At 47.6% G+C, this 21,415-nt stretch overlaps 1 protein-coding gene and 1 long non-coding RNA gene across 3 annotated transcripts in view; one reads left to right on the forward strand and one right to left on the reverse strand.

Moving 5' to 3' along the window:
• The window catches only part of PLEKHG5 (pleckstrin homology and RhoGEF domain containing G5), a 110,293-nt gene that overhangs the window by 43,575 nt on the left and 45,303 nt on the right, over positions 1 to 21,415 (reverse strand). Inside the window, exons 1-2 of one of the 2 annotated variants that reach the window (XM_072608724.1) lie at positions 14,465 to 14,725; positions 11,812 to 11,888 (exon numbers count right to left, since the gene is read on the reverse strand). In XM_072608724.1, coding sequence (XP_072464825.1) covers positions 11,812 to 11,888; positions 14,465 to 14,468 — 81 coding nt within the window. In that variant the 5' untranslated portion in view covers positions 14,469 to 14,725. Of the gene's footprint in view, positions 1 to 11,811; positions 11,889 to 14,464; positions 14,726 to 21,415 lie in introns of those variants that run through there. The other variant, XM_072608719.1, reaches the window with a different exon arrangement.
• Positions 4,356 to 12,528, forward strand: LOC140504127 (uncharacterized). Its single transcript, XR_011966972.1, has 2 exons — positions 4,356 to 4,799; positions 10,951 to 12,528. It is a non-coding gene; the product is annotated as an uncharacterized lncRNA (long non-coding RNA).

The following is a 21,415-nucleotide window of genomic DNA, read 5'->3' on the forward strand; positions in this document are numbered from 1 at the left end:
GGCAGCAGGAAATCGGCTTTCTGGGGTCTCCTCTCATCCCTAAGAGGCTGGAGTACACAACTACATATAAATATTTATAGCAGCACTTTTTATGGTAGCAGAGTTGGTGCCAATCAGTTGGAGAAGTAGTTGAATAAATTGTGGTATGGAATGGAATGTGAGTGGAACGGGATGCTATCAACTCCAAACAATGACAAATATGCAGAATTCAGAGAAACTTGGGAAGACTTGCATAACTTGATACAGTACCCAGGTGAGCTCTTTATAGGATGAACAATTTATAGGATGTTATTTATACATAGTAACATAAAGGAAAATCGATCAGATTTAAAGACACCAGAAGTCTGATCAACCAGTGAAGTGGACAGTCAGGACTTCAGAGGACTTGGACCCTGAGCCTAGCACCTCTGGCCAGAGAGGTGGTGGACTACAGGAGCAGAGTGAGGTATTTAGTTATCCGACTCAGCTAACCTGTTGTTTTGGTTTGCTTCATTATATTCTGTTATACCAGAGGGTTCTTTAGGTGGGAAAATCCCTGGCAAGTGATAGGTTTGTGGGGTTTCTTAAGATCATTAATATATACATGCGTATATATTATATATGTGTATATATCCAGATATATATATATATCTCTGTGTGTGTGTATGTATATATATACAGATATGTGTGTGTGTATTTTTTTTTAAGAGAAATAGGAATGCAGTTGGGTGCCAGCAGAGATCTCCTAGGTCAGTCTCCACCTTAGTCCTTATCCTCTTATCCAAAAGGGAGATAAAGCTGAAATCCCTGACCATTAAAGCACTGGGATTAGGTGCAAGGCTCTCAGGTAAACTATTTTGGTCTGTTGTCTGCTGACTCCCACCCACACTCCACCAATCTCCGGGAAGCCTCAGGTCATTGGTCTATGATTCCATGACCCAGGAGCCATTTCTTCTTCATTCTGTCGATCTGTCTCCCTCTCCTTCCACTATCTCTGTGTCTCTTGTGTCATTGCCCCCAATCCATGACAGACCTTCTCTTCTGGCTTTACTTGAATGCCCAAGGATACCTGATTTGGCAGACTAGGACCCTCTTTTTCATAGCCTCAGACTCCCACAAATATCCCCTGTCCCTACTAACCTGGCTTCACATACAGCTGGCCTGACTTTTGAACTGGAGGTGTCAGATGTATATAGGATAGGGGCTGCACCTGGGCTTTCACTGACATAGGAAACTGCTAGATCAGGGAAGTTCCTCTACCAAGACAAGTCAGAACCATTTAAGCAACTAATAGTCTTAGAGAGTGACCAAAGATTTAAGTGACTTGTCAAGGATCACAAAAGGCAGTATGTGTAAGAGGCAAGACTTGAACTCAGGTCTTCCTGGTTCTGACCACAAGTCTCTGCCCACTGTGGTACACTGCCTGTCAAATCATATATAGATTGTTGTTGTTCAGTCATTTTCAGTCATATCCAACTCTTTGTGACCTCATTTGGGATTTTCTTGGCAAAGATACTGTAGTGGTTTGCCATTTCTTTTTACAGATGAGGAGACTGAGGCAAACAGGGTGAAGTGACTTACCCAGGGTCACACAGCTAGTAAGTGCCTGAGGTTAGATTTGAACTCAGGAAGAGTTCAAACTTCAGGCACTCTATCCATTGTGCCACCTAGCTGTCCCTACGTTTACCTGTACACACACAAACACATACACACACACGTATGTATTATATCTCCTTTCCCCAGTAGAATGTCAGTTATTTGAGAGCAGGGACCAGCATATTTGTCTTTGCAATCCCGGTTCTGAGCACTGTGTCCAACATGTAGTGAGTGCTTAATGAATGCCTGTGGGTTTGGAAATAGGTACATAAGTTGAATTATCCCCATTTTACAGATGAGAAAACTGAGTCAGAAAAGTGAAGTGATTTGCCCAAGATCACACATCTAGGAAGTACGATTATAATCTGAGATTTCAACCCAAGTATTGTCTGATGCCTCTCTACATGCTATGGAGAATGGAATTTTCTAGACTTCAAAATAAGAATATTTTTAAAAGTCATATTAATATGCATTTCTCATTGCACAAAGGTCCACCAAGATGGTCAAGGGTCTGAAGATCATGCCACATGAGACCTAGGAGGAGTTTTAGGCTGGAGAAGGGAAGACAAACGGAGGACCCCAAAGCTGCCTTCAAGTATATGAGGTATCGGGTGGAAGGATTCGTTTTCTTCTGCTCAGCCCTGGAGGTGAAATTAAAAGCAAACGATAGAAAAGCACAAGAGGCAATTAACGTCAAGAAAAAAATTTCCAAATAACTACCACTAGTCAGAAAGAGAAGGGGCTGACTTGCGGGGGTAGGGCCCCTCACCCTCCACTGGAGGGCTACCATGGAGACTAGATTACCATGTCCCCCAGTAAAAGCACTTCCTTTACCAATATGGGCTGGAGTGGATGGCCAACCCAACTTCTCTTCCAGTTTGGAGACTCTGTATTCCAAGGCATGGTATACCCTTGATCAGTGCTCTCTGTCCTGCTCTAGTCTGGCAGAAAAAAAGCTCTGGACTTGGAATAAGGATGACCTTAGCTAGGATACAGTCTGGGACTTGGAGCCAAGAAAACTTGAATTCAAATTCTTCCTCAGATATTTAATAGCTTGTGTGACCCTGAGGAACTCACTTACCCTCTTCGTTATCTATAAAATGGGGAGAATTACAAAAATTACATTTATATTAAATATTTATAAAAATTATAATATTTAATAATATTATTAAACAAGAGGATATTAGGAAAGCACTTAGCATGATGCTTGGCACAAAGAAGCACTATATAAATGCTAGCTATTATAATTATTAAATGAGATGCTATTTGGAATACACTTGGCATGGTGCTTGGCATACAGTAAGGGCTACGTAAATGCTATTATTAAATGAGATGACATTTGTAAAGCACCTGGCATGGCACTTGGAACACAGTAAGCACTATGTAAATGCTAGATATTATTATTAAGATATTTGTAAAGCACTTGGCACATAGGAAGAACTATCCAAATGTTGGCCATGATGATGATGAGGATGATGACTTAGGCTCAAGCCTCAGTTTCTTAGCTGTGCCTTCACAGACAAGTCAGTTAATTTTTCCAGGTCTCAGTTTCTATGCGTTCAGATCAGGGTGGCTCAGATGACCTTCAGGGTTTCGTCCAGCCCTAAATCTACAGGATCTGTAAGTGAACTTTGCCCTGATCTCCATACCCAGGCATCACTCCTATCATTTCGCCCTTTCCTGTTCCTCCAGCAGACATCAGGCACTACCTAAAATTGCCAGCACTTACGCAGTGCTTAAAGGCTTCCCGAAGGATCTAGGTCCCTTATCTCATTTGTCACTCAAGAATAACCCAGTGAAGAAGATACTGTTACTACCTCCACTTTGCAAATTAAGAAACTGATATTACATGATGTGCACAGAGCTAGTAAGTATCTGACTTTGAATTCGAACCCAGTTCTTCCTGACTCTGGCTGTTCCCATGCACTGTCTAGAAAACAATGTCCAGAAGTGAACTCATCACCTTTCTCCTTCCCCTGATCCCAATATAGAATGTCTTTTCCACCCCACTTCAGCCTCTGGCTATGAACTATCCTTTCCCATTATCCAGTCTCATAACCTGGGAGTTCTATGTGATTCCTCTGGCTTTCAAAGGTCCCCACCCCAAGGAGTCAGTCACCACATCCTGCTGATTCTTTCTCCACAATGTCCCTTAGATCCACCCTTTCCTCTCTGTAGGAAAGGCCACCACCCTAGTCCAGGCTCTCATCATCACCCCCAGAGGAGTGATCTCCCAATGGGTCTCATCTCATAGGATCATAGAATTGAAAGAGACTTTCAAAGTTCTTAAAGTCCAGCTTTGTTCCCCATGTTAGAATCCCCTCTACAGAATCTCCTCCTTCAGAAGAGACTCTTTGCTTGAATACTTCCAGAAATAAGGAATTTATTACTACCCATGAAGCAAGTATGGGATGCTCCCACCGTGGAACCCCGCCCCTCTCCCTTCACTAAGGTCTATATGTGCTGCCTGAGAAAATGGGTTAAAAGATTTACCCAGAGTCACAGAGGTTATAGCCAAGACCTACGCTCTATCCACGATGCCACGTTGCTTTTTTTGTATTTTTTGTCAATATCTGTCCCAATGGAGTGCTGGTAAACATTTAACAATCAGCTCCACCCCTCCTCCTCCCAAAAAATTGTGTAGAAGAAACATTTAAAATTTAATCTTCACTATTCACAATGTCTCCATCACCAAACCATCAATTAAGCTCTGAATTGTGGTAGTTGCTGATTTCCAAGGTACAAAAAAAAATCACACTGAAAATTGAATAATTGGCACACCCCTATCTACCAATAACTTGGAATTACTGATTCTAATTCTACTTTCTTTTCTCCATTTATGGCCGGTGGGGAGGGAATGTGCCCATAGGAGGATGGTAACAGGCCTCTGGAAGTCTGAATGAGTAGCAACTGATCCCCTCTCCCTCGAAGTTATAGCCTACCTGCCTCACTTAAATCTAATTCAGGAGCAAGTCTAGACATCCCTCTGTGATGTCATGAAAAGGAAGGATGAACAATTCCAACACCCCACCCAGGCCACAGGTCAGTGTCCCCAGATTTGCTGGATGAGCCTGGGCCACGTAACACATTGGACCTTCCCTTCAGCCTTTTTGATCTCTTGCAGAATTCCCCAGCTAGATGCAGAATGTCAGAGGTGGTGGGGACCTTGGAACATAAAATCTGAGAGCTGGAAAGAGCATCTGAAATCATCTAATGACCAGGAGGTGGTATATCATTGTCATTGTTCAGTAGTGTCTGACTTTGTGGCCCCATGTAGGGTTTTTTTGGCAAATATACTGGAGTGGTTTGCCATTTCCTTTTCCAGCTCATTTTACAGATGAGGAAACTGAGGTAAGTGGGGTAAGTGACTTGCCCAGGGCCACACAACTAGGAAGTGTCTGAAGCCAGATTTGAACTCAGGAAAATGAGTCTTTCTGACTCTACACCCTGTGCACTATGATGCCTGTGTTCAAATGTGAACTCCACTACTTAACTACCTGCAGACAGCTAGGATAGAGCACTGGACCTGGAGCAATGAAGACCTGAGTTCAAATCCAGCCTCAGACACTTCCTAGTTGGGTGACCCTGGGCTTAACCACTTAACCTCTGTCTGCCTCAGTTTCCTCAACTATCCAATAAGGATAATAACAGTACCTATCAGAGTAGTTGTGAGGAAACAATTGATATATTTGTAAAGTGCTTAGCACCTTGTAGGCTCTGTACAAAATGCTTATTCCCTGCTCTCCACACCCCCAACAATCTGTGGCAAATCATTTCCACCTTGATTAACTGAGCTGAGGTCTCAGTGTCTTTCTATGTAAAATGACAGAAAGCCAGGGTATGGTCCATAGAAAGCTCAACCAGAATCAGGGAGACCTGGGTTCAAGTCTCCTTCCTGACATCTATTGGCTATGTGAACCAGACTTAGCTTCTCAGACTCTACGTTACAGAAAAAGTAGTGATCTACATTGGGAAGGAATTTCCTCCCATATCCACCAGAAAAATCAAGAAGGGATTGAATTAGATGCTGTCTAAAGTCCCTTCTAAGTCTATCATGCAGTGGAGCAGAGAAGGTGAAGATACCCAATCAGGAAAGCTCGAGAGGATGGGTCTAGTGTAGGGCAGAGGGCAAGGGGATAGCTACACAGAGTTATTTTCCCTTGGAGGTCCCAGTATTGGGACCCCAAATATCAGGGGAATTAGGGAACTGGTTCCAAGCTCGGAAGGCAGTTAATTTAGTAGAACAGGGTAGCTAGTAAGGGAACCACCCTTTCCCTTCCAAGTTACCAGGGTGAAGTTTGCAGCTCCCTCCCCCAATTACATGCAGAGAAGGTAAGGTCCATTTCTACATCCCCCTAAGGCAATGTCACTGACTGTCCAGTGCTGGAAAGGGATCTCCTTGAAAGCAGAGTCTGTATCATTTCTGGCATTCTATCCTCAGGCTCTAACAGTGCCCAGCATACAACAAGCATTTAATAAATGCTTATTGACTAAAACTGCTCAGGGCCTGCCCCCACCCCCAGTCAAGACTGTCTCAAAGCAGAAGGGCCCTTAAAGATCATTTAGTCAGAACCCTCCATTTTATAAAGCAACCTGGGGCTCAAGTGACCTGTCGCTGGGCACATGGGTGAGTGGCAAAGCCGTGCATTGGAATCGGGAAGGCCTGAGTTCCAATCCTGCCTAAGATACTCACCATCTGTGTGACCCTGAGCAAGTCACTTCCCCTCACTCTAGCCTCAGTTTCCTTATCTGTAAAATGGGGACAGTAACAGCCCCTACATCCCAGAGGTACTGGGAGGATCAAATGAGATAACTCATATGAAGACCATATTAAGTACATAAATACTATTATCATTATTGTTGTTTAATGAGTCATTACACTGTCCCTCTCACCTATTGTGCCTACAACCTTCTAATTTACAGATAAGGAAACTAAGTCCCATGATAACTAAGTGGCTTGTACCCAAGGTCACGCAGGATTTGAATCTTGGCTTCTGACCCCAATAGTCCACTCATGTTGCCTTGTACCACACTCCAAGGTACTTTTGTGGGGAGGAACCAAAGCTAGGCCTGCTGCTGAGATCACAGGTCCAAAACTCTTGGCAACCAAAATGCCTTGTCAATGTCAGCTCTAATCATTCCTTCTTACATTACTTCCTAAAGCACAGGTCTAAAAATGTCATTCCCCTACTCCATAAACTCCAATGGCTCCCTATTACCTCCAGAATCAAGTATAAAATCCTCTGTTTGGCCTTTAAAGACCTTCGTAACCCGGGCCCCTTCTTACCTTTCCAGTCTCCTTATACGTTACTCCCCTTTACAATTTCTATACTCCTTTGATTTTCCCCTCCCATGACTCTCCATCTTCCTATCCTGGGCATCTCTCCTTTCCTTTAAGGGTTCTAGCCAACTCTCTTAGGCAGGGTTCCTTGACTTAAGATTCACAGACAATCAGGGGGTCTCTGGATAGATTTCTGAGGGTCCTTGAACTTGGATGGGGAAAAAAATTATATCTTTATTTTCACTAACCTCTAACTAAAATGAACTATTTCCTTCAATTATTTAAAAAACATGATACAGTCATCTAGACTGCCCAAGGGAGCCATGACACCAGAAAGATTAAGAACTGACAATCAAAGAATATAAACTGCAGAGAAGGTGCCAATCTGAATTGGCAGAGGGAGTTTCCGCACCTGGGAATTCCCTATATCAATGAAATCACTGATCTAGTTCCTATCTCATTTTATCCTTACAATGATCCTACAAGATAGATACTATAATTCTTTTCTTTTATATAGAGATGGGGAAACTGAGACACAGAGAAGTTAATTCACTTGTCCACAGGCCCACAGTGTCTGAGATGAGATTCAATCCCAGGTCCCTCTTGGCTCCTAGTCAAATACTTTCCCTCCTATCCTTTGTGGCCAATGCCCAGAAGGCTGGGGGCAGAAGCCACCCTATCAACCCTATTCCGGGGAGGGCATGGGAAGTGTTGGTAGGAACAGTAACACCATCTTAAACCCTAAGATATAGATCTGTGGTCTGGTCTATTAAAGATGGGGACAGCTTATATGGCTCTTCTGGGGAAAAGTCCTTCTCCCTACCCAGTTTGGACTCACTTAACCTCTCTGAGACCTGACCTCAAGATGCCCCAAATGGAGAATCTCCCAGCTTAGAAAAGTAATGGCTCATGTGTGTCTGTCCCCCTTATGTCCCACTGCTGACTGATCCAATTCCCCTCACACAGGGAGCTGAGGAATTCTACCTTCTGTGCTGGCCCAAGGGGCCAGAAACCCGACGTCAGAGGGGGCTTTTCCAGCTGTCAGGGGCAACCAGCTTAGTATGAGGAAAAGCATATGGCCTGGGGACTAGGGGCTTCCAGCAGTGAACCGAGGTCTGCCACTCATCTGCCAGGGGATTTAAGCAAATCACTTTCTTTCTCTGGGTTTCAGTTTCCTCACCTGTAATATGAGAAGATTGGACTGCATGGTTTTCCTTCCTGGCCTTAGAACACTAGAAGTCAGTGTTCTAAGAGTCCTTTGTATAGAACTGGTATTTTTGTATGCAGGTCCCTCCCAGCTCTGACATGCTAGGTTCTAAGGGCCCTCCCAGATCTGACATTCTCTGTTCTAAGGCCCCTCCCAGCTCTGACATCCTGGGTTCTAAGGCCCCTCCCAGCTGTGACATCCTGAGTTCTAAGGGCCCTCCCAGCTCTGACATGCTGGGTTCTAAGGGCCCTCCCAGATCTGACATTCTCTGTTCTAAGGCCCCTCCCAGCTCTGACATCCTGGGTTCTAAGGCCCCTCCCAGCTGTGACATCCTGAGTTCTAAGGGCCCTCCCAGCTCTGACATGCTGGGTTCTAAGGGCCCTCCCAGATCTGACATTCTCTGTTCTAAGGCCCCTCCCAGCTCTGACATCCTGTGTTCTAAGGGCCTTCCCAGCTCAGACATCCTGGTTCTAAGGGCCCTCCCAGCTCAGACATCCTGGGTTCTAAGGGCCCTCCCAGCTCTGACATGCTGGGTTCTAAGGGCCCTCCCAGCTCAGACATGCTGGGTTCTAAGGGCCCTCCCAGCTCTGACATCCTGGGTTCTAAGGGCCCTCCCAGATCTGACATTCTCTGTTCTAAGGCCCCTCCCAGCTCTGACATCCTAGGTTCTAAGGGCCTTCCCAGCTTAGACATCCTGGGTTCTAAGGGCCCTCCCAGCTCAGACATCCTGGGTTCTAAGGGCCCTCCCAGCTCTGACATGCTGGGTTCTAAGGGCCCTCCCAGCTCAGACATCCTGAGTTCTAAGGGCCTTCCCAGCTCAGACATCCTGGGTTCTAAGGGCCCTCCCAGCTCTGACATGCTGGGTTCTAAGGGCCCTCCCAACTCTCACATTCTGCATTCTGAGATCCTTTCTCACTGATATTCCACATTCCAGGCTCCTTTTCATCTCCCTAATCCTAATGTTCAATTACTCCATGCTTGTCAGCTTAGACAAATCAAGTCAGATCTGCCAAAGGGAAGATTTCTTTGTCTTTTGGACAAAGAAGGGACACTGAGGACCAGAGTCCATTGCTCTGGAATTCCCAAATCTACTTTCCTGAAGGAAGGAGGGTTGAAGAAATAGAATGAGCTCCAAGGACTCCTGGCTGGGAAGCCCACATCCCCATGAGATTTCCCTGCCTGGGGTGGCTGAGCAAGCCCCCTGGGAGAAGCTCCAAGCCTCAGGGAGGGAGAAAGCACCACCCTTCAATCCATCAAAGGCTGAAAACGTTTCTCAGGACCTTCCCTCATCCCCAACAGGAGAGAGCAGAGCTGGGACCCTCACTGTACTTTTCATGAGCTGCTACAGGTACACCGTGGGCAGCTCTCCCAACCTTCCCCTTAGACACCAGGCCATTGCTGGGACATCCCAGGAAACCCTTCCCAATGGGCAGGACTCGCTCTGGCTCTGCTGCCCAGGTCACTGAAAAACTAGGGTCCTTTCCATGCCAAGATGAGGTAACGAAGGAGAAATTTTGGCAGAAAAGTCAGAAATAGAGCAGATTGTTTTCTTGCACTTAGTGTCAGTCAACAAACATTTACTAAGCACTGACTATGTTCGAGACACTTGACCCTTATGTCTGAGTCATTTGACACACTGAGATACAGTCCTAAACTTCAGTTCCGGACCCGAAACTGGGATCTTCTAGGGGCTCTCCCCACTCCAGAACCTGCTAGTCACATACCTGGAAATGTCCAGAGACTCTAGACATGGGTGTTTCCTTCCCCCAAGAGAGTACAATAATGGAAAAAATAGAGGTTAGGTTAGACAGTAAGACCTAGGCAGCCAGGTGGCACAGTGGATAGAGTACACCGGGCCTTCAGTCAGAAAGACCTGAGTTCAAATATGACCTCTGACACTTACAAGTAGTGTGACCGTGGGCAAGTCACTTCTCAGTTTCCTCATCTGTAAAAATGGGGATAGTAATAGCACCTGCCTCCCAGGGTTGTTGTGATGATCGAATGAAGTAATATTTGTTAAGTGCTTAGTATACTGTCTAGCACATAGTAAGATAGAAATGTTAGCTATTATTTATAATTATCATATGTAATATTATGTTATATAAGATTATTACTACATATTATACATATACATATAGGTAGTACTTAGAGATTTTCCTAATACTTTCATATATATAATCATATTATGATATATGTTATATAAGATTATTACTATGTTATATATGTACATATATGTAATACTCTAAGATTTTCCTAATACTTTCATATATTCCTAAAACATAGGTCCAACCATGCCATGTCCCCCCCATCTCAATAAACTTCAGAGATTCCCAACTGCCTCTAGGAGCAAAAAGAAAAGTTCTTTCTGACATTCCAAGCCCTTTATAACCTAGCCCCTCCTCCCTTTCCAGGCTTCTTACACCCTACTCCCTTTACCCCCAAGTATTCCTTGATCCTGTCCTCCTGGCTGTTCTATGATCAAAACACTCCGTCTCTGACGCCAAGCATTGTCACTAGGTTCCCCATGCCTGACATGCGCTTTCTCCTCTGCTCCAACAAATGAACTCCCTGGCTTTCTCTAAGTGCCAAGTAAAAGTCCACCTTCCACAGGAAGCCTTCTCCCATCCCTCTTAATTCCAGAACGTTCCTTCTCTTACTTATTTCATATTTATCCTGTATATAATTTGCTTTGTACATATTGGCTCGCATAGTAAAGTCCTTGAGAGCACGGACTGCCTTTTGTCTCTTTTTGCATCCCCATCATTTAGCTCAGTGCCTGGCTTAACGCATGTTTTGAATTGAATTGACTAATATATTCTTATTTGAGTTTCACACAGTCTGTGCACATAGGTGGTACAAATATCATTGTCTCATTTTTTTACCCAAGGAAACCCAACCTCAGAAGGGCCTTGCCCAAGATTACCCAGCTGATGTCAAAAACTCAGGATCCGAATTCAAGGCTTCCTGCCTCTAAGCCCGAAGCTCTTTGTAAATCACTGTTACGATGGTAAATGCTTCCAACAGAACTACAAAGGGCTCAGAACAAGCCTTGGCCTGAACTTCAAAAGCCTGGGGCCAGAGAGGTCAGTGTACTCACTAAGTCAAGATTGTGGGCCAGCCGCCCCCACCCCAGCCACACCTTTGGCAGAGCCCCTGCAGAGACAGTTCAGGGGTTCCTGACTCCAAGTTCCCTGGGGCTTCCAAGGAACTTGTCCATCACAGAAAAAAACCCAAAATTCTAACGATTATACAGAACAACCATCACCTACCTGAAATGAGTGAATGAATGAATCAATCAATGAGTTCATTTTGAGGACCCCACGGATCATAGTCCATGTTTTTAAAGTCACATTACTAGGGAGATTTTCAGGATTACAAAGCTCTCCCCACAGGAATTATTGTTACCAAGTGTTGCATAAATAAGGAAAGAGAATCTAAGAGGGGAGGCAATTTGTCGAAGGTCACACAGCTCCTAAGTGCCCCCACTCAAGGCCAGGTCTTCTGACTTCTGACTCAAGACTTCTCTCTGCCTCGACCAGGAAAGCTGCCTTTTCAGAGAGGGCAGAGACTCTGGGCAGTTGGGATGGGCCCAGGGGAAGATCCTTATAATGCCATCCTCCTGAGTCTCTCTCCTAGGCTGGGCCATGTTGATGACCTGAGATGAAATCCCAGCCCTCCCCAGCTCCTGGCCCCATGACCCAGAGTAGGGCCAGTGCTGGAGCAGCCCCAAGCCCTGGACTTCAGTTACCTTGGATGCCCTCCTCTTGTCAATACAATCTGGATTCTGGCATCGAAGTCCCTTCTCTTCCGTTAGGCCTCGGTCATCTGCAAAGCAAAGGGCCAGAGGGTGTTAGCCAACCAGGTTAGGGCCTCCCTCCTTACCCAGCCTCCCAACTCCCTCCCTCCAGGCCTCCTCCTTTCCCCAGGAGCAGGGCCTAGCAGAGAAGGAAGGGTGGGGCAGGCCTCCTCAGTCCATCCCTTCAAAGAGGGTCAGTGTGGCTTTCCGTTTTTAATGCCAACTTATCTGTTTTCAAAGCTTTTTTTTTCTTCTTGTAATTCTCCAGGGAAATTATCTAGATTCTACTGCCTAATGGAAGGTCTCTGGAAATAAAAGGCTTAGATACTCTTGTCTCTTCCCCTGCCCTATTCCCAGTAGTCAGGAAAAGAGAAAAGATATCTTCTGAGTTCTCTCCTGGGCCAGAAACCTCCTCAGTTTCCTATAAAAAGGTCTTCCTTACCCACAGCCTAGGGAGAGGACTCTCAAGCAAGTCTTGACACCCCACCCCACCCCCCATCCCCAGCTCCTTTCTTCTTTCCCTTTCAGGGGAGGCCAGGAGGAGCCTAATGGTATGTGGCGGGGGAGGGCAGAGGAGAGAACACAAATCCAGTTATGCCCATTTGAGTGTCCCTCTCAATTGCTGTAGCTCCCTATTGCTTCCCAATAAAGTCCATATTTTACAAACAATTGGCATTTGAGGTTCTCTACAACATGGTGCCACTCAGTCTTGCTAATCTAATTTCCTGTGACTATAGTCTACCCTCTAGCCCCAGAATACACTTCTCCCCTCCCAGCCTTTTTGTTCAGTCAGTTTCCTATACCTGAAACACCCTCCCAGCCTGAACCCTCTTTTCTTTGGATTTCCTACACATCCTTTGTAAGGGCTCTTCCTAAAAGAATCCTGTCCAGCTCTCTCCAATCCCTCAGGCTGTGCTCAGACCCTTAGTTTTGTAGGTCTCTGATACACCTTTTATCTAGTATTGTCTATTGTGATTATCAGACTTTTCCTCTTCTCCTAGATTGAAAATTTATTGAGGACAGGGCCTCAGGCTTTTCCAAATGCTACATCTCTAGAACCCAGAACAATGCTTAGCACCCAGCAGACATTCTGATTGTACCAGTTTTGGTGGGGAGAAGTTTACCACATGGTCCCCACCCATATGCATATAAGCTATGGGTCCCTCTAAAACTCAGAATCCAAGTCCACCCCAACCCCCAAATAGGATTCAGACTGTTCTGAAGTCTGACAGACCCTAATCTGATCAGGAGGAGGGATGGGGGGAGTATGTTCCTAACCCCAACCTCACCATTGTTTCTTTTGGGAAAGGGTAAGGGTTGACAAGGAAATGGGAAGGCCCTATTGAGGGAAGAAGAGGGGGAGGGCAAAAGTAGGCCCTGAAGTACTCCCCAGGCTCAGACCTAGTCCAAGTCTGTCCCAGGACCCTAGGCTGCTGGGCATTTGAGGGCAGAAATTTCCAGACATCAGAAAGGCAGCCCAGCCCCAGAGAAGGTAGGGGGCAGGGGCACTTCTTTCAAGGATAGACTTAAGCCCACCCCTACTCAGGAGGTTTGCCTGGGGTCTCTGGCTGTGTATAACCCCTCACTCCTTTTCCAGGCCTTCCAAAGTGTTTCCTCTCAGCAACTTAGACCCCCCAAGAGGCCTAACCGCCAGAGAGAGACAAGAAGGGATGGGCTGATATTCACCTAGGGCACCCTTAGATGCCAGCCAGCTGCTCCCAGCTTGCCCCAACCTGCCCACCTTCCCAAAGCTGGCTGGCCCCCAGCAAGCAGAGCTGGAGCCTTGAGTGGCCTTGACCTCCCCCCTTCCCCAGAATCCTCTAATCCAGGAATCTTTGTCCCCAAGAAAACCCTGCAAAGACTCCAATCCGAAGGGCCTCCCTTCCTCTAACCTGGGATCCCCCAGCCCCTCACTTCTTAGTTCAGGATACCTCACCCTGGAACCTCCCCCCCAGGCCTCTTAAGTACAAATTTTCACGCTCCTGGTCCCCTTGCCCCTCCCCCAATTCCAGAAGGGGCCCCCACCTTTGGAGTTTATCCCCTAATCTGTAGCTCTCTCTCCAGTTTTGCTGCCTCCCCCCCGCCAAGCAACTGGAGACCCTCTGCCAGTCCGCCCCCCAACAGAACGCCACAGCCCTGTGGCCACTTTGGACTCCCCCCATCCCGTCCAGAATTCCGAGGCCCTGGACCACGTAGCCCATCTTGTACTCAGAGCCCCCCAGTCCAGGATCTTATGGCTAGGAATCTCCTCTCCCCCAGGTCTAGGAGTCTCCTAGCACCCCTGGGCCAGGCCTCCCCCAGCCTAGTCCAGGATCCCACGGTCCTGCCCCCGCTCCCCACACGCCCCCAGTCCCTGAGTCCGCCATCCTGGAGCCCCAGCCTCCGAGCGCTGAGTGCCGGGGTCCCCAGCCCAGCCCGCCATCCTGGGCCAGCACGGCAGCGGTGGCCGCAGCCCAGCAGCGGGGCCGGCCGGAGTCGCGGGCTTGGATCCCCGCACGGATCGCGGGGTTCCTGGGCTCGCCAGCTGCAGCAGCCCGGCTGGCCGCCAGCCCCAACTCCCATTCCCTCGGCTGCCCGCCCCGGCTCGGGATGCCCCCGCACTCACCCATGGAGGAGCCCCCAGGGGACAGGGACCGCTCTCCCGGAGCCCGCCGCTCCGCCCGCCCGGCCTGGTCCCGGGGGAGGCGGGAGGAGGGAGGGGAGGGGAGGAGGAGAGAAGGGGAGCCTGCCCAGCAGAGGCCAGGAGAGGCGGACCCAACAGCGCTGCGGGCTCGGGCTGCTTCGGCGAGACAGAGACCGCCGGAACACCAAGCGCTGAGCGCCCCCCCGCCCTGAGCCAGCCCTGAGGTCCGAACCCCGAGCCCTGAGCCTTGAGCCCAGGCTGCTGGAGCCAAGCTAGGAGACGATCAACCTAGAACCTGGGGACCCAGGGACAGAGACATAGCGAGAGACAAGAGACAGTGCAAGGGACAGAGGCAGAGGCAGAGACAGAAATTCGGAGGTAGAGACAAGAGACAGAGATAAAGAAGCAGTCAGAGACAAGAGACAGAGAGAGGCAGAGGGAGAGACAGCAGCAAAGGGCAGAGACAGAGAAGGAAAGAGAAAAAGAGAAACAGAGACTAGCACAAATAGAGCCCGGGAGGGGGTAGGGGTGGTCAGAGCCCCAGGTGGATGTCAGAGACCAGAGATGGAGCCAGTCAAACCTGGAAAGGGAGAGGGGCAGGGGCTGGGAGTGGCCCTAGGAGACACCTCTGAAATGCTTCTAGGCTGGCAACCTAGAGGGGTGGAGCAGTCAGGTGACAGGGAATCAGCCCAGGCCTTGGGCTCCCCAGCTGGCTGGCCCAGCCTGGTCCAGTCCAGCCTAGCCCAGAGGGGAGAAAACCTGGAGCAACTCATGGCTCACCCTTTCCTACCCTTGTTTTATCCCAGAGAGACCTGAGGCCTACCTCCTACCTGAGGACTGGGCAGTTTTGGAATCCAGCTGTGAGGAGGCCCTGGAGATTCTGGGTGCCACTATGGATTCCAATATTAGTTCCACAGGAGGGAGGGACCCCTTGGTATCCCCAAGGCCTAGGATCAAGTCCCCTCCCACACACTTACCACCAAGCCATTTAACCAGAGTCTCAGACAATAATGCCTATATCAACTGTAGTCATCAGATTGTCTAAGGACCAATCAAGAAGTGTTGATTGAGCACTTACTGTATGCTAGTCTTATAAGGAGTTGTAAAATATATAGTCTAATATTGGGAGAGTGGGGCACCAGTGACGGGCACAGGGTAGGAAAGGAAGGCCCCTTTGCATGCAGTGGTCCTTAGAGTTGAGAGGTGATGGACGTCAGAGAAGTTGGAGAGGGAGCTGGAGAATTGAAAGTAAGGAGGGAGAGCGTTCTGGTCATTGAGCTTGACCACTTTGATTGGACCTTGGTGGGCCTGAAGAGAAGCGATCTGTAGTGAGCCAGCCAGGAAAGGTAAGCTGTCTTCAAACACTGGGGGAGTCTGGATTTTTATAGCCTATAGGCAACCCAGGGCTACTGGGCCTTCTTCAGCATGGTCTTTACCCATCCACTTTAGAAGTAAGGGTAGGGACTGAACCTTCAGTTGTACCGGTACAGGGAACTCCCTCCACTATAGGAGACTGCCATCTTCCTTCTTGGCAACTCTGTTGTCTTAGAGCTGCCTACAATAAGAATTAAGTGACTTATCCAAGGTCACACAGTCAGTAAGTGTCAGTATGTGTGACTGGACTTGAATCTAGTTTAAAGATTTAAAGGCCAACTCTTCATTGATTCCATCATACTTTAGAATCAAGTGAAATAATGTGGATTGTGTATAGTGCACTATCTTACATTTACCTATCTGGGTAAATATTGGGAACTGGTGTTGTTCAATTGTATCTGACTCTATGCTGTCCTTGGGGTTTTTTTTGGCAAAGATATTGGAATGGGTTGCCATTCCCTTCTCCAGTGTGTCCCCATTTTACAGCTGTGGAACTGAGACAGATAAGGGTTAAATGGCTTGCCCAGGGTCACACAGCTAGTAAGTGTTTGAGGCTGAATTTGAACTCAGATCCTCCTGACTCCAGACCTGGTGTTCTGAGTACTATGGTACCCTCTAGCTGCCCCCATCTATGCCCTAGTAGAATATAAAATGTACAAGGACAGGGACTGCTTCATTTTGGGTTTTGTATTCTCATCACCTAGCACCTTGACTGGAGGAGCTCCCTCAATGTTTCTCAAATTGAATTGATTCAAACTGAATCGAGAATTCCCAGCTAATGTCCCTGGCCAAGAAAGCCCAATCACCCAGAAAGGAATTGCCTGGAGGTTGCAGACAGGAAGCATTTCTGGCCATCTGGACCCCAGAGGAGGATCCCTGAATGCAAGAAGGCCTGGATTAAAATCCTGCTAAATCCTTAGACAAAACACTAAGCCTCAGTGTACTCATTTGTAAAATGAGAACATTGTACTTCCTTCCTCACAGAAGACTTGTGGAGAAGACTTATACTCCATGTAATGATATGAAAATGGGAATTCTTATGATCAACAACACTCATGAGCTTTCAGCCCACGTCTTAAAATAGAATTCAGTTCTGTGTCTCCAATGTCACTGGCTGACACCCCTCCACTCACTCCTTCCACTCCAACCTTTTTTCCCCAGATGAAATCAGGTGACAGTGAACAGCCTTGGACAGTCAGGCAGGAGAAAGACCACCTAAAAGGATCCATGATTTTGCCCCACAGCTTACAGAGGGCAACTAGGGAGCTGAATGAATGTCTATATGAGGCTGGTAAGTTCTTGGCACCACCTAACCAGAGACAACACACACCAGACAGTTCAAGGCTCCCTCCCGCCTTCCTCACTATACTCTGGACTGACCCCTGAGTGCCTCAGGCTCACCTCCTCAGTTTATAGACTGAGTCCAAGTGCCTGGGAGACCCAGCTTCAGGGATGGTCAGGAGGGAAGGTGGGCCTGGAGGTCTCTAGTTCTCTCCCAGACCACCATTCCTTTGTTACGCTGAGCTGCCCCTTTAAGGGCTGTAACTTGGGAATTGTACAAACATGTAAGAAGAGGAGGCGGCATTTTGGGAAATTTATGCAAATGACCTTTTGGCTTTGTTTGCATGATCATTCCAGAACTGGGCCCATTGGGAAATAATTTAAGCCCTGGGCTGAGAGCAGAGGGTTAATGGGTAGTTATCCCTGGGATACTAGGAGCTGGGGGGAGGGGAAAGGTGACTAGGTGCTTACTGCCCTGAGATTGAGAGCAAGGGGAGCTAGATTCACCCAGCAGTGCCCCTAAGCCTGGTGGGGGGGCAGGGTGTGAAACGGCCTGAAAGAGGAGCCAATGATGCCATCCTCTGTCCTCTCCCACCCCTATTGGCTGCAGGGAAGAAGAAATGGGAGGACGAGGCCCCCAGGGAAGTAACTCTTGCTGGGTGAAGAGGCATCTGACTCGGGCCTGCCTGGCAGTTTGGCAGCCTCAAGCCCAGCAGGGAGACAAGCCCCACCCACCCAGCCACCCCACCCCTACCCTGCCGGGAACTGATAGGCTTTTGTAAAGAAAGAAAGGATTTCGGGCCTTCAACCTAGACAGTGACCCATGATTTCATTGATATCAGGGACTCCTTTTGCCAAAGCAAACTGGCATCTGCTGGGTAATTTATAATCTTCCAGAGCTGCCTGGGGCACTGAAAGTGACTTGCCTAGATATCTGAGGATAGGCCTTGAACCCAGGCCTTCCTAATGCCTAATGTAGTCCTTCTATCTACTACTCTAGGATAATAGGGGTGGAAATCAGGAGAACTGGTAGGTTGGAGAGGACCTAAGGACAGGGAGACCACTTTTCTCAGATTATCTAGTGTAATGTTAGTACCCCACCACCAACATTTTATTGGTAAGAAGTCCAGAGAGGTCAGGTCACTTGCTTAGAGTCAGCGCGCTCGCGCGCGCGCACACACACACACACACACACACACACACACACACACACACACACACCACACACACACACCACCTTTTGTTCCATGAAGGTGTCCTCACTTGGTTCCAGAAGCAGCCCTGTGCCTCTGAAGCCCCAGCTGGACGCATTCAGCTGACTACAGAACCCAAGGTTCTTGGTCCCACAAAGATGACTCAAAGAAGGGACAATTTCTTGAGAAGAAAAGGCAGGAAGTGGTCAAATGTGGAGGCCAAGGGGTGGGGACCTGTGAGAAATTTCCCAGAAGGTGTCACAGCACTGGCTTAGAGTGTGGGCAGGGTAGGGAACAAAAAGCTATGTGCCCTTGCTTGTCCTTCTCCAAGGAGAGTAAGCAGAGAGCCAGAGACCTCTGTGGCTTTGCCCAGTCTCTCCTGAAGAGGCATTTCTGGAAGATGGCACTTGGGCTGTGGGTAAACCCCAAGAGGCCAGGGAACAAGCTTAGGTAAAATGCACTTCCTGCCCACTTGAGCACAGAACATAATACTCTGTATTCAGTAAGTACTTAATAATTGTTTATGAATTAGGCTTGTCTCTCGCAATGGGAGCCCCAGGATAACCAGGTGGTAATCTCAGATGCCGCCTATATCCCATCCGCCCTGTTCATGCCTCTCCAAGAAAAAGCAATATGTGATAGAGTGGGATAAACAAAAGATTAAGCATTAAGAGACCTGAGTTTGAAACCCTCCCTTGCCACTGAACCAGCCCTGGGCCATGAGTGAGATGTTTGCCCTTCTTGGAGTCTCAGTTTCCCGACACATAAAATGGTGGCTAATAATAGTTGCACTACTTACCCCTACAGAGTTATTGTAAGGAAGAATGATGTAAGTTATATAAAATAGTTTGTAAACTTCTCTAAAGTTCTTTAAAAAATTCTTTATTTTAGGGGATGAATCTGGGAGGTGGGGTTGGAGAAATAGAACAAGAAATGTATTTGGTGTAAAATCAGAAGATAATATATTAATTTTTTCAATAAATAAAAATTGCTTAGCAGACTTTAAAGTGCTTTGCAAACTTTAAAATGTTACATAAATATTGGGTTGTTATTATTAGGTTGTCTTGAAAGTTGTTGGGACCAAAAGATTCCAATATCGCCAACATGGTTAGACAGAAAAAGTACATTCATCACCCTCAGTCTCAGCCGTAGGTTTTCGAAATGACCAATTCCCTGATTTCCCAGGGGCTATTCCTCTACATTTTCCTGGGGTCCCCACCCCCCTCACTCATCCCTGTGGTGTCACCCTTTCTTCTTGGGCCTCCCCCCAGCCTTTTTCTTATAAAGTAGCACCCCTAGTCTCAGCTGATGCTGCCCCATTTTCTCAGATCCCAAACTTGCCCTCCTGTTAATCTCTTCTAGGGTCCTAGCAATGAGACATTCAAACTGGGTCTTGGACCAAGCCCCTGATATCCTTTCAATGTCAGAGGCAAGAGAGGCGGGCAGTCAGGAAGATACAAGATCCTTGAGCTTAATGTGACCCCAATGCCCTGACATAGAAAAGGCCCCTTTCTTGCTCCCCTTACCCACTCCCCTCATCCCCTGGCCTTCACACTTCACAGAAGTCCAGCAGACACATGGCTGTTTTCCTTAGGGTCCCACAAAGAAGTGGGTAGTGGGGAGCCTCTGGGTACAAAAGCCAGACAGAAAGATGGGGATCTGGGCACCTGGCCCATCTAACTGCAGGCCAAGAAGTGACCTTCTCACCCACTCCTGGGGGCTGAGAGAAATGTTCGGACTGAGGGCTGCCCACGGCCTGAAATCATCCCCCAGGACAATCCCTCTCTGTGCCGGCCATGTGCCCACCACATAGAAACAGTCCTCTCATTGGTCCAGTGGGGTCCCAACCCACCTTTCAGCTGACCTATTATGAATAATAATAAAAGCCAATCCAGAATTCTTCCCTAGGAGCCCCAGAGAAAGTTTTTTTGAGCTCCCTGCAAGCTTAGAGCAGATGGACAGCGGATGGGTGGACAGTAGCATAGAGGAACAGCCCAGGGGCCCCAGTGACCATCCACTTCCTCCTGCAAAGTCAGGCGAGGTGGAGGGCATCACAGCTGTGTCCCAGAGCTGGGGGCCAGGCAGCCAGGAAGACAGCCCCAAGATTTCCTTTGGCAGTCTCACAGAGGAACTGAGAAGCCCCCACTCAGCAATATTAACATTTCAGCAAAAATGTGTTTAAGATTCAACATCGGTCACGCTTTGTACATGAGTCCTCCCCAACTGGGGAAAAGCTCTGCCAGAAGACAAAATGTGGCAAATCCATTCTTCTATCCATGTGAGGTTACAGGGACTCCAACACTGGCCACTCTTTAGACCCCTATGGAGTATGACCTTCTTCTGCTCAGGGCATAAGAGAATCTCAAGGTCCTGAGTCCATGTATCGAGACCATAAGATCCCAGACTGGGAAGGATCTCAGAAACCACCAAGTTCATCATTTCACAAACCAAGGCCCAGAGAGTTACTTACCTAAAGCAAATTACCCAAAGGTTGCTAGGGGGCACCACTGTGTAGAGCCCTAAACCTGGAGTCACAAGACCTGAGTTCAAATCCAACCTCACTCACTTAATAGCTGTGTGATGGTACTGGGCAAGTTACTTAACCTTTCTTTGCCTCAGTTTCCTTAACTATAAATAGGAATAACAATCAGTTATGACAGGGTTGTTATGAGGATCAGCTCCTCCCCCTCTTGGAGACATTCACACCCAGCTACCCCTGCAGCTCACTCCATTTCAACACCATAAACTTGCACCCAAAATCTAATTTCTCACTAAGCTGCCCTCAGGACCTCTCTATCATGCCCAGGTGCTGGGTACCTTCCTCCTTTCTTCCCTTTCAGTTTCCTTTTATGTATTGCCTTCCCTCATTAAAATGTAAGCTCCTGACACCCATCAACTGGAGGATAGCTGAACAAGTTATTGGAGTACTATTGTTCTATAAGAAATAATGAGCAGGTTGGTTTCAGAAGAACCTGGAAAGGTTTACATGAACTGATGCAAAGCGAAGTGAGCAGAACCAGGAGAACATTGTACACCATAACAGCAACATTGTAACAATGATCAACTGTGAAAGACTTGGCTACTC

Source organism: Notamacropus eugenii, chromosome 5, assembly GCF_028372415.1.
Source record: "Notamacropus eugenii isolate mMacEug1 chromosome 5, mMacEug1.pri_v2, whole genome shotgun sequence".
In the NCBI taxonomy this organism is placed as follows: domain Eukaryota; kingdom Metazoa; phylum Chordata; class Mammalia; order Diprotodontia; family Macropodidae; genus Notamacropus; species Notamacropus eugenii.